At 51.3% G+C, this 13,214-nt stretch overlaps 1 protein-coding gene across 3 annotated transcripts; it reads left to right on the top strand.

Moving 5' to 3' along the window:
- The first annotated feature begins 1,837 nt into the window (after window positions 1–1,837).
- Cpn2 (carboxypeptidase N subunit 2) lies at window positions 1,838–11,964 on the top strand. 3 transcript variants are annotated; one of them, XM_055619349.1, is made up of 2 exons: window positions 1,838–1,936; window positions 7,482–11,964. In XM_055619349.1, exon 2 carries the CDS (start codon window positions 7,485–7,487, stop codon window positions 9,111–9,113), a length of 1,629 nt encoding a protein of 542 aa, XP_055475324.1. In that variant the 5' UTR covers window positions 1,838–1,936; window positions 7,482–7,484; the 3' UTR covers window positions 9,114–11,964. The 3 variants fall into 3 exon arrangements, with proteins under 3 accessions (XP_055475324.1, XP_055475325.1, XP_055475326.1); XM_055619350.1 differs by having other exon boundaries at window positions 1,842–1,936; window positions 7,443–11,964; XM_055619351.1 differs by having other exon boundaries at window positions 1,844–1,936; window positions 7,485–11,964.
- The last annotated feature ends 1,250 nt before the right edge of the window (window positions 11,965–13,214 follow it).

The following is a 13,214-nucleotide window of genomic DNA, read 5'->3' as shown; positions in this document are numbered from 1 at the left end:
GTCACTATATCTAGGCTGACCTGGGTGGATGGCTCCTCACAGGAAGCTGATCCTAGGTGGAGAACAGGCCTGGGGGGTGGGGGGAATAAGGAGGGGACTCAATAACAAATAACAAGTAATATCAATAGGCCACTGTGGCTAGTGGGGACTTTGAGAATACGTTTGGCCTGACCGACAGGTTAAGAAAGTGAATTCAAGGCCAAAAATGGATTTCCCAGAGTGACCTTGTGAACTAGTGACTGGCTGTCCTCCCGTAGTCACCCAGAGTCCACTGGGACACACTTAGGGAATTCCGGACAATGGGGAGAGGATTCAAAGCTGCACGCTTATTTCGTGGAGGGTCCCTGAAGCGACTCTTTTGTTCTGCTTTTCAAGACAGGGTTTCTCTGTGTAGCCTTGGCTGTCCTGGAGCTCACCCTGTAGACCAGGCTGGCCTTGAACACAGAAAAGATCCGCCTGCCTTTGCCTCCCGAGTGCTGGGATTACAGGCCACCACAGGTGCTTGTTGCAAATATCCTTCTGGGCACACAGACACACACGGATGGACACACACACACACACACACACACACACACACACACACACACTCTTCCCTGGTGCCTCCTATTTTGTAATCGAAAAGTCAGAATTCAAGCTGCTGCGACACCAGATTCCTCTTGTTTGCTCTGACGTGTTGACAAGCAGGACCGGTTGTGTTTCTAGAGGAGCCAAGGCCCTGAGAGCACGGATACCAGAGCTGCTCTCCAGGCTGGGTGTGAATCTCAGGTCCCATGAGATTCAGGTCCCATGCCCTGCCACCCTTCAAGGCAACCATCCTGCCTTTGCCTGGCCAGGCCCCACCCAGGGTGGGCCCGGGGTACACTAGGTTCCTGGTGGTCTCCCTCTTTTGAAGACTTCTTTCTTCCGCCTGTTTTGAAAGAAAATGCCTCCCATTGGTCATTCGGGCCTTTGCAGTGTGGCGACGTCATCTGTTTGCGTGCAAAAAAAGTAATGCTTTGCAGGAGCTTTCTAAAAGCAAGCAACGCCTACACAGCCCCAGATTACTTGGATGGCCGACCCCTGGCACTGAGGCATTGTAGTGTCTCTCTTGGTCACCCCTTCATGCTATACACCTCAAATTGTATGAGCGCTCATGTGGAATCACATACACATGCCCACACGACACATTCCTCCCTCCATCAGACCCACCACACAGTTACTCTCATTTTCATTAGATACAGTACACCTGAGTGCATGCGTGCACACACAACTCCACCTACTCTCACATGCCCGCTGCACACCTCTTCACACACGCTCTCACGTGTTCACTTCACACACATGCCTCCACTCATGCTCTCACACGTTCACTTCATACATACACCCGTAACTCACGATCTCACATGCTTAGTTCGCGCGCGCGCGCGTGCGCACACACACACACACACACACACACACACGCACACGCATACCTCTACTTATCTTCTCCCATGCTTACTTCACAGTGCACACGCACGCATGCACGCACGCATAGGCATGCGTGCACGCGCACACACACTCAAAGGTTTTCTCTTAGTGGCAGTGCTCAGTGCTGAGCAGGGCGGCCTCTTAGCCCACAACCCTATTCACAAGGAAATGGCCCTCAGCTCAGCTCAGCCTGGAGCACTTTTTAAGGGCTAGCGGCTGACTTGAGGTCTTAGAGCTGCCAAGCCTATAGCTGCAGTGGGATTTTAGCCCTATCAGGCCTCCGTCTATGGGAACCATTTAGGGTCATTTTGCAATCTTCATAGGCCTTGCCCAAGTGACCTTGGGGACATTCCCGGAACAGTGAATCCACATGAGGGGAGGAACCCTTCCCAGGACTTTGGACACCATTGGGGCTGGATTCAACTGAGCACAGGACACACGAAATACTCCTCTGCTTCCCAGGGCTCTGGCCCCACCTGCCTTGCCCCTCACGGTAGGCCTCCTGCCTCACCCCTGGGTCTGTGGGGATGCGGGAACATCTTGCTTTGGGTCCCAGCTGGTGCGCTGGAAAGGGACTTGCTGCTCTTCCCTTAGAAGTCTGCAATAGCCAGTCACCTTCCCTGGGAGAAGCCCCCGAGTGGATCAGCTAGCTTTGGCTGGGTAGGGGCAGAGAAGGTGTGTCAGGCAGAGTCTAAGGCTGAGGATGGCCCGTCCTGGCTCGCAGGGAACTGGCTGTTAGTGGGGGCAGGCAGAGTGGTCACAGGTTCATGGTCCACCCTTGTTGGTGCCTGTCCTCCGACATAATTAGTGTCTTCCTCCGAGTGCCAGGCTTAGATAATGATGCTCCCATTCATTCTTGAACTAAATTGAATGTTGCTATTTGTCAAGCACCATGCAGTGCTTTAAATGTTCTGTCTAATCAGGGCCTAATTTTTACCCTAAGGGCTAGGATTCTAATTAGGATGAGGAAATTAAGGCTTTGAGGTAGATGGGAGACGGGAACCTTTTGAGCCCACATGGCTTGTAAGTACAGCGTCTGGATTTGAACACGGAACAGGCTATGCCCACAGAGCCACAGTGCTTCTCCACTCTGTTAAGAGATAAGGAGAGGTCACAGAGAGCCTCAAACATTCCATTCCTTCAGCCTGGTGCCATCTTTTTGCCCAGCTCTGACGCAGGTGCTGGGATGCAGAGCTGGGAGCCAAAATAACAGCAGCAGGACTCTGACCCCTGGGGTTCAGTTGGGATACAATTTACTAGAACACCGGGCAAAAGGTCCCAGTGACCTGCTAGGTTAATGAGGGGCGGTCCTGAAGGCTTGCTGGGAACTGGCCTGGAGGAGGGATAGAATAGGAGCAGGCAGTGATAGGAACAGCAGGCACAGACGTTTTACCAAGGGGCTGGAGGTGTGGCAGAGTGGAAGGTGACAGCACGCGGTCCCCGCCTTCTTATGTCAAGGTGCCAGCTTTCCCACAAAACCAACACAGCAAAGAGCCCAGCTCCCCTGATCCTTTGCAATGCCGGATGAGAGAGCCACAGACCAGGAAGTACTACCATAGGGTGCTAGAGTTGGTGGTTGGGTGTGGGGTCAAGCCTCACACCTCCCAGGGGCCCCTGAGATCTGTGCCTAGTGTTTTATAGAGTTATCTCTTATAAACTAGCTTTCTTCTTCTTCCCCTTAAAGTGGATGCATGTGTGTGATGTTAAAATATTTTTTTAAAATATGTACATATTTTTAATTCAAAACTAACGTAGATTTATTAAGGAAAAAGCAAGAAAGAACTCCCAAGAGTGAGAGGGGATCCAAGAAAGGGATAGCCCAGAGCACTTTAAAAAAAAAAAGAAAGAAAATTCTTTATTTATTCTTTGTCAATTTCATGAAGGTAAACAATGTATCTTGATCATATCTATTCCCAAGTCCCTTCCCTCCCCCAGTTATCGCCTAATAATCCCCCCAAGCACTTTCATGTCCTTGACTGTTTCTTTCTTTTTTATTTATTTAAAATAACCACTAAGTCCAGTTAATATTGCCTGCTGCAGCATTGGCTAGTCCTGCTGGCTTGACCTGGCTTACCAGGCTTCTGCAGGAAACCACAGTGGCAATGGGTTCATGAGAGCAACATCCGTGTCATGCCCTGAAATCAGCATTTTGCAGTACTTCTTTTCATCCTCTGGCTCTTAAGGACTTTTCACACACACACCCCCCAAGATGTTCCTTGCACCTTGGGGTGTATCCATATATGGGTGTCCCGTTCAGGACCCGACACTCAATAGTTACGACCCCTGCGGAGAGAAGCTTTCCCTGGCCAAGGCTGAGGGCAGCACTCAACATACGTGTGTGTGTGTGTGTGTGTGTATACACATGAATGAAGTTGCCTGTGGAGGCCAGAAGAGGGCATTAGATTCTCCGGAAACAGAGTTACTGGTGGGGATGCTAGAAACTACTGGATGAACCACCCACACCCAGTTTAGTTTCTTGTCTCTGAGGAAGAAAAGTGTTAAGAACAGGGCTGTGGGGAGTGGTCCCTTTGCTCCAAGGTGGATCGACCTGGGGAGCTCATCAGTTTCCCTCAGCATCCCTTTGATGGCATTTGAGCAGAACTGAATCTTGCTGTGCAGAAGAGGACCATGGTCACTCTCAGGCCAGATCAGTCACAACACACCCAGCTCTGGGCTGGGATTGCCTCTGTATGCTCTCATTTTATCCTTATGAGAACCCCGCACAGGAGATAGTACTGTGCTCTCTACTTTAACGATGAGGAAAGTAAAGCCCAGAGAGGGTATATCATCCACAAGGTACGCAGCTATTTGAGATTTGAGTCAATACCGTCCAACTCTTGGTTGCTCTGCCATGGGCATGAGTCTTGGGCTAAGAATGGGTCGTTTCCTCTCTGCCTCCCCATCCCGTCCTTGCAGACAAGGAAGATTTTGTCCTAAACCTGACAGGGCTTTATTCTGGCCCTTCTCCTAAGAATACTCCCAGGGTGGCAAGGCCAAGGGCACATGCCTGTCTGCATTGCTATCTGAAGCCATGCCTCAGGTACCGGAATGTGAACTAGAGTGGATAGTTCTCCCAGAGCCATCATCCCTAGACTGACCCTGCCACAGGGGCACTCGCCCTTTGCCTGTGGAACACTGAAGGCAGCTGGGGGTAGCGGGGTCTAAGCCCAAACAAGACTCAGGTGGGAACAGACATGGACAGACAGCAGGTGGGATAACTCCAGGCCTGTAACTGTGAGGAGTTAGCCTGCTGATCCCTACCTATTCTCCGTCTAATACAAAAGCCGTGTGGGCTCAGCAGAGACTCTTAGAGCACAGACATGGACCTGATCTGTAGTATCTGAGTCTCATGCTGTGGGGGGGCTCCCGATTTCCCTGTTCTGGGCATGTGTAGGCTTCTCCAAGGAACAAGTTACATGTTTGAGAACTTCGGGAGTCAGAAAACAGGCCCCCAGACTTCCTCTCAGCCCCATGTGCCCTCAGCCACACAGGGGCCAGGTGCTCCTTCAGCTGGGTGGAGCTGCCTCACCTGATTTCCGAACCACCAGGGGCCACTGTTTTCTTCATTGTCTGGATTCTTGACAGTTGCCTTTCTCAGGAGCCTTTCAAGCCCTTGTTTCTTAAGGACGGTGTATGAAAGAGGCCCCAGGCCAGAGGATGGAGCCAGCCTGGGTAGTTCAGTGGGTAGCACTTGTCCGCAGGAGGCCCTGCATTTCTTTTTGTGGCACTTTCCAACCGTCCAGATTTCCTCGAGGCAGTTCCAGGAGGCCTGTGATTTGCCGAGGGACCCTTGGGTTGTGTCACTGTCTTGATCACTGTTCTATTGTTGTGAAGAGACACCATGACCAAGGCGACTTCTAGAAGGAGACATTTAGAGTGGGGGCTGGCTTACAGTTTCAGAGGACGAGTCTGTGGTCATCAGGTGAGGAAGCATGGCTGCAGGCAGGCAGGAGCAGGAGCTGAGATCTCACATCCTGATCCACAACCATGGGACAGAATGAGAGACTGGCCTTGGTGTGGCCACCAGTGACACACCTCCTCTAGTGAGGTCACACACACCACCCCTCTAAACAGTCCATTAGCTGGGAAACAAAGATTCACATTATGAGCCTATGGGGGGGTTCTCATTCAAACCACCATAGTCACCATCCCTGAGAAAAGGCCTTCAGGGCTCCGCACATCCCCAGCTTACAGAGCTTTTTATTCTGAGGGACCATTTTCTGTAAACTTCCTTATACCCTTTAGCATATACACAGTAAGAGCTTCTTGCCTCTTAGGCTCCTGAGTTCTCTAGGCAACGTTTCTGGCCTGCTGATAGTCAGGGTGTAAACAGACTCATTCCCAGGAAGGGTGGCTGCCTCCCAAGCTGCTCATCCCTGCCCTGGAGAGTTGGGTAAACATACCCCACGGAGTCTGCAGGAGTCAAAGGAGCCAGCAGAGGGCAGCAGAGAAACAGCCGAAGGGTTTGGTTTTCTCCTCCTCCTCCTCCTCCTCCTCTTCTCTTCCTCTTTTTCTCCTTCTCCTCTTCCTCTTTCTTTTTTAAAGTAAAGTCAAATGTATTCTATCTACAAGCTATTTTCTAATGACCTTTCTGTTGTTGCTCCAACAGTCTCTTTGTAATGATGGTGCCAGCAGCCTGACAGCACAGTTTCCTAATTACTCGCTTATTCTGTGTCCCTGCTCTCGATGTGCTCATTTAGTGCTCACAATGACCGTGACATTGTCAGTACTGTTATTATCCCCATCTTGCATACAAGGAAGTTGAATTACAGATAACATGTGATGACCTCAGGGTCACTCAACTAGAAAGCCATGAGCCTGGGATTTGAACTCATGGGGTTTGAACCGCTACCAGTCAAGTGGATAAGTGAGGATGGTTTGCAATGTGCATATCTTCTGATGGGCAGGGGCTACTGAGCCCCGGTTGGTCTTGCCAGGTGGGAATGTGAACCTATTGTTGCCAGATAATTCCGTATGAAATTCCCAGTTTTTAGGAGTGACCTGTAAGACCACCAAGGACTAAACAAAAGGCACCTGTAGGCTACATGCTCATTTGTGATCTGTTCAGAGATGCTTACGGGTTTCTTTTGTAGTTGTTTGTTTAGAGTTGGGATCTCTCAATACAGCCAAGCTGGCTGTGAACTTACTCGGTAGCCCAGGCTGGCCTAAAACTCAAACTCCTGCCTATCTGTGCGCCAGCCTCCAGAGTGCTATGTATGGTGCACACACTGGTATGAGCCACTTCTTTAAGGAATGAAAACTTAGAAAACTAAAAGCTTGGCCTTCCTGGGTTTCCTGTGGAACCTTTGTGTCTGGACCCTCGAAAGTTCCCCAGTACTGGGACCGTGGGGGACAGGTGGGGCAGGAGGGCAATGCTTGGCTCAGTTCTGAGGAGCCCAGTCCCTACACTGTACCACCTTTAGCAGACCCAGCTAAGAGCACGGGGGTAAGGGCTCCTCTTAGCTGTGCCCTGAGCTCTGGAGACGCAGGAGGATTGTGGGTTAGAGATTTCCACCTCAGGGCTCATCTGTCTGTATTTGACATGTGATCTCAAACAATCCCACACTTTCTATGCCTCTCTCCATCACCTTTTAGACTCTTTCCATATCACTCTCCGATCTGGAAAGAACATGGACACCCAGAAGACCTAGGCCACTAACTTGCAGGGTATCGGGACAGGCAATGTGGCACCTTTGCTTCCACGGAATAAGAACTAGGTCACTACTCTCCACAAGGCTGCTGGAAAGTGGTAGGAACAAGTTGCTAAAATCCTAAGCTGGGGCTGGGCCCAGCTCAGCTAAAGCTTTCCTAGTATAAAATGGCCCTAGGTTCAGTCCTAGGCTATGTCCCACACAAGCAACTGTTGCCAAAGCCACGGCCTCCTTGAAGAGGTTGATTCTTGCTCACAGCCTGATCTTGCCTTTGGGGTGGGCAGTGGGCAGGGGAAGGCTACTGTCTAGAGCTCCGGGCACTGTAGTATGATGATGCTCTTATCATAGGCACTCTTCTTGATTTGTTTCTGTCCTCCTTGGATCCAGAAGATGTCCCCAGGAGGCTGGTTGTGCTGGGCCTCATTCCTGCTCCTGGCCAGGCCCATCCTGCCTTGCCCCGTGGGCTGTGACTGCTTCGGGAGTGAGGTATTCTGCTCCAGCGAGCAGCTGACCGCCATCCCACTGAACATCTCCTCACATGTCACAGACATTATCTTTGTGGAGACTCCCTTCACCACAGTGGGGACCAGGGCTTTCAGCGGTAGCCCCAACCTGACCAAGCTGGTCTTCCTCAACACTCAGGTCCGTCACCTGGAGCCTGATGCCTTTGGGGGACTGCCCAAACTGGAGGACCTGGAGGTCACGGGCAGTCACCTCTCCAACCTCAGTGCCAACATCTTCTCTAACCTGAGCTCTCTGTGGAAGCTCACGCTGAGCTTCGACAGGCTGACAGCTCTGCCCGACGACCTCTTCCAGCAAATGGACACCCTGGAGTTCCTCCAGCTTCAGGGAAACCAACTCCGGACCTTGCCCGGGAGACTATTCCAGTCTCTGTGGTATCTGAGGAGCCTCAATCTGGCGCAGAACCTCCTGACAGGGCTCCCTAAGGGGCTGTTCCAGTCACTCCCCAGCCTGCAGGTGTTGAAACTGAGTAACAACATGATAGCCGGCCTCCCCGAGGGCCTGCTGGACCATCTGGGCAACCTGCAAGAGCTCTTCCTAGACGGCAACGACTTCACAGAGCTGTGTCCGTGTGCGTTCTCGCAGCTTCTCAGCCTGGAGAAGCTGTGGCTGCAGCGCAACGCCATCAGCTCCCTGCCGGGCTCCCTCTTCTCTTCCCTGCGCAACCTGACCTTCCTAAACCTGAAAGGCAACGCACTGCGGACCCTGCCCGCCGGTCTCTTCAGACACAACGCAGGCCTGCTCCACCTGTCCCTTTCCCACAACCAGCTGGAGACCATCCCCGAGGACACTTTTGCCAACCTGTCCCGCCTTGACTCCCTCACGCTCTCACATAATGCCCTCACCCACCTTCCTGAGGATGTTTTCAGGGACCTCAAGCGGTTGGTCAAACTCTGTCTGGATGGCAATAACTTGACGGCCTTGCACCCAGCCCTCTTCCATAACCTGTCCAGGCTCCAGACGCTCAATTTATCCAGGAACCGGCTGACCACGATCCCCCGGGGCATCTTTGACACCAACTACGACCTCTTCAACCTGGCCTTGTTGGGCAACCCCTGGCAGTGCGACTGCCATCTCTCCTACCTCACCAGCTGGCTCCACCTCTACAGCGACCGGCACTTCAACGCCGACACTCACTGCGCAGGCCCCGCCTATCTCAAGGGCCTCTTGGTGCCGAACTTACAGCTGGAGCAGCTGAAATGCCCGGTCGACTTCCAGGCCCTGGGCCTAGATGACGGGGAGCCAGTGGGCGGTTGGGGTCTGGTGCCGGAGGGGAAGTCAGCCCACAGCCGTTGTGCCTACAGCAACCACGAGGGCACCGTGTCGCTCGCCTGCGAGGAGGCCCGGTGTCGCTGGCTCAACATCCAGCTGCCTTCCAGGCCCGGTTCAGACTCCCCGGCCATGGCCTTCAATTCCAGTCAGGAGTGGGAGCTGCGGTCAAGCTGTGGTTCCGTGAGGGTCACCGTGTCTATTGAGGCCCCAGTGGCCGCGCCCTAGCAGCAGAGAGATTCGGAAGCCTCTCGGGGCAGAGGGAACTGAATGTCTGAGGCTAAGGGACGTGGCCACATCTCCAAGGGTAGGGAGGAGTGAGGCCGGCTTCACCTAGTGTCTCCCCATCCTCCTTCATGCCTCCTTCGTTAGACCTGTGGCCTAATAAGGTCATGCTCAAATCTTCCAAGTCATCCTTGGTCTAGACTGTTGGTTCTCAACCTTCCTGATGCTGTGACCCTTTCATAGTTAACCCACGTTGTGGGGACCCCAACCATAAAATCATTTGTTGCTACTTCAGAACTGTGATTTTGCTACTGTTATGAATCATAGTGTATATATATATATTTTGGAGACAGAATTTTGGCAAAAGGGGTCACGACCCACAGCTTGAGAACCATTGGTCTAAAGGTTAAAAGACTGCCCTGTCCCTCCTAGTCATAGTTTTCCTCTCATTTAACCCCACCCCCACCCCCCGCTTTGAGTTCTAGCCTTGAGGTATGTGCACCACTATTGTGGTTATACAGAGTAGAGGCCCCTTTGAAAGATCAGAAGCCAAGTAATTGTCTGTTTTGACTTCTTGCCCAATTTTGTTTTCAATGGGTAGAGAGAGGGAAAGGGCTATTTTAGAGGAGCCGAGGTGAGCAGTAAAGGGTAGGGGCAGGGTTGTGTGGGGGAAATGTTACTGTCCTGGCCACCTCTCAAGCTGCATCCAGGAGAAATCAAGGCGAGAAGGTGCCCTAGGGCAAAGCCGGGCTGTGTGGCTCTCAGCGGGGCAGCGTGGCTTTGTGGGTTCAGCACACAAGATGGCTGTTCCTGGAGGAGGAAGGAAATGGCCTGGGGTGGGGGGAGCTGGTGGACTGGGGTACCTGCTTTGTGCCCTGCCTTTCAGGGCTTCTGCCTCTGGGCTGCTCATTTGTTGAATAACTCTCTTCCAGTTTCTAAGGTGTCTCCTCTGTCCCACCTGGTGGGGTCCAGCCACCACTCACGGGATGGAGACCTCAGCACTGGTCACCTCGCATCTCCATCTTGGACTCAGTACTTCCTCGGTGGTGATCCACATCTAAGCTGTGTCTCCACGGACTCCTGATTTCCACCCAGCAGTCTGGCAAGCCCAACCCTAGGAGCTTCTCACGACTTCTCACTCCCCATCCTCAGGCCGGTGAACGGTCCTCCCTCATCTTCCCTTTCTTCTTTCTCATCCCCAGACCCTTGCATGGCCTCCTGCTTGGTTATGGGGCTGCAGAGCGGAATGGGAGTGAGATGCATCATGGCAACCCCAGCGGCTCGCAGCTCAGGGGGGAAATTAGACGGGAGTGGGTGGAGAGTAACCTCCAAATGTGAAGAGGTCCGTGTGCGGGTGTGCCAAGGCCTTGGCATCCAGGAGGTGTTCTAGCTGTATTTGTGCTGTGATGAAACACTGGGCAAACTGAGGCAACTCTGGGGAGGGAAGGGTTTATTTGCCTTCTGAGTCCACATGACAGTCCATTGTTTCGGGAAATCAGGGCAGGAACTCGAGGCAGGAACTGAAGCGGAAGCAAGGAGGAACACTATATTCTGCTTGCTTTCAGGCTTATGTTCAGCGGCCTTTCTAATACCTTGCAGGGCCCCCCCCCCAGGTGGTGCTGTCCACAATGGACTGGGCCCTTCCACATCAATCATTAATGAATAAAAAGCCCCACTGTTGGCCCTAATGGTAGGCACCTTTAATCCTAGCACCCAGAAGGCAAACACAAGTGAATTTCTGTGAGTTCAAGGTCAGCTTCATTTACGTAGAGAGTTCAAAGACAGCCAGAATGGCAGAGTGAGATTCTGTCTCACCAATCATCATTATCGTCATTATCTTCATCCCCAAAGTCTTGTCTCTACACCAATCTGTTAGAGGCATTTTCTCAACTGGGTTCCCTTTCCAGACACCTCTTGCTTGTCCAAGTTGACAAAATTAACCAACACAGGAGGCCTGTGGGTCCCTAGCCTTGAGGAAGCCACAGGCGGAGCAGAGTGGGAGTTAAATGCTGGAGACATGAGAGCAGGGAGGCTAGGACAATGCACTGGAGAGGTCACGGGAGAGGTGGGGGAAATGGGGATGAAGGCCAAGACTTGGAGCCTCCTGGGCCTCTGGGGTAGGGTGTGATGTGAAGGACTCTGGGGACAGAACCTGGGTCCTCTGCAAAGACAGAAGCAGTCCTAAGTGCTGAGCCACCGATCTTGCCCCCTTTGAGGAATCTGTTTGTTAAGGGTTCTTCAGGCAATTCACAGGGGCAGGACATGCTCCTGCCTATGCTTCAAGCAGTTGACCAAGAACAGGAAGCCAGGAAAACAGCTTGAGCTGGTGCCCTGCTAGAGATGAGAATCAACAGGGCAGGGGATGCTAAGGAAAGAGAACCAGAAGGTTTCAGCAGCTTAACACCACATACACAGATGGACTAAAGGCCCCGATGGTAAATTACAGAAATGCAAATGAACCAGGATACATACTTCTCTACATCTATTCTGTAGAAACAGGAAAGCTGGAGAGCTCATATGTAGTGGTATAACAGAGCCCCAGACCTTAGCACACCTGACTCCATGATGGAAGTACCATTTGGGCTGTAAAAATAGCATGTTGACAATGCCACTGGCCAAAAATGAAAACGAAGCCCTCAAAGCCCTAGGAAAGTCTCTAAATCTGCTAACCTTGCTTTTTTGGCTTCTGTAGATTTACTTCTTGCTCACTGTTCTTGTAAACTGAAGTATGTCAACCCAGAACATGGATTTTGTGCTTAAAAACTCATCCTAAGAAAGGCTCGAGTCTACACTGGGATCCCAAACACCCAGTGTAATCGCTGGCTGGCTAATAAAGACTTTCTATTGGCTTAAACCCATGTCTGAGCAGTCTTCTTGGGTGAATTCCACAACAGTAGGAATGTAGGTCAGTGCTGTTGGTGAATATTGCCCGCCCAAAGCTAACAACAGTTCTGAGTCAAGGGAGGGCTTGGGGAGCGGACAAGTGGGTGGGTGTGCTGGGAGATACGGGAGAAAAGCCTGATCTCAGGGGTTTCTCTTCTGTGTGACTGCAGATGGTGAGGTTGTGACCAGGACAGAACCAGGTTAGGCAAATGGAGGGGCGAGATGCTGGCATTACACAGAGAGGCAAAGCTTCTCCTTCATCTCCTGGATGCTCAAGCTGAATTATTTGGAAGCGATAGGAGGTAATCAGCAGATTCGTCAGCAAATTTGCCAAAGCAACAGATGCCCAGACTCACTCGGTTCCATTTCTAAAAATCATTTGGCTTAAGAGTAATTTAGACCACACGGTTCAAGGGTGGACGGTTGGCCTAGGAAGGCTGAAGAGGCTGAGCTGCTGACTTGTCAGGAATGTCTGTCATCGAGGACACAGCAGCACAGAGCACATCGGAGTAGCTTTAGGACAGTTAATGCGGGAAATACCTGTTTTCTGAGGTATTTGAATTTCTGAGTTTCAGGCATGACCCAAGATGTCCTTTGCTCACTGCAGAAAGAAAGGAGAAAGGCAGCTAACAGTTCTCTCAATTAAGACTTCACAAAAGCTTAACTCTGGGGCTGCCGGGAAGGATGGCTCAGTACATAAAAGCACTTTCCGTGTAAAGCTGATGGTCTGAATTTGAACCTCAGATCACAGGTGGAAGGAGAGAACTGGTTCTCAAAACTTGCCCACTGAGGGGCTGGAGAGATGGCTCAGCGGTTAAGAGCACTGTCTGCTCTTCCAGAGGTCCTAAGTTCAATTCCAGAGGTCCTAAGTTCAATTCCCAGCAGCTACATGATGGCTCACGACCATCTATAATGACATCTAATGCCCTCCTCTGGCTTGCAGGTGTACATGCAGACAGAGCACTGACATATTAAAAAAAAAAAAAAAAAAAAAAACTTAATAAATAGATTGTTATAACAAAAAACCAAACTTGCCCACTGACCTTCACAGACATACCATAGTATGCGGATTCCCACCCACATCTGTACCCGTGGACAAGCACACATACACCATAAACACATACAGTAATAATGTAGTTTTCAAAAAAAATGTAAAAGCATTAACTCCAGCTTACGTTAGAGTGTAATAAGATGTTGAGTCAAATGATGCCGGGGAAGATC

The sequence above is a fragment of the Psammomys obesus genome, unplaced genomic scaffold (assembly GCF_907164565.1).
Source record: "Psammomys obesus unplaced genomic scaffold, mPsaObe1.curated_primary_1811, whole genome shotgun sequence".
In the NCBI taxonomy this organism is placed as follows: Eukaryota; Metazoa; Chordata; class Mammalia; order Rodentia; family Muridae; genus Psammomys; species Psammomys obesus.
Note: the sequence above shows the minus strand (reverse complement) of the source record. Positions and strands in the feature narration are given on the sequence as shown.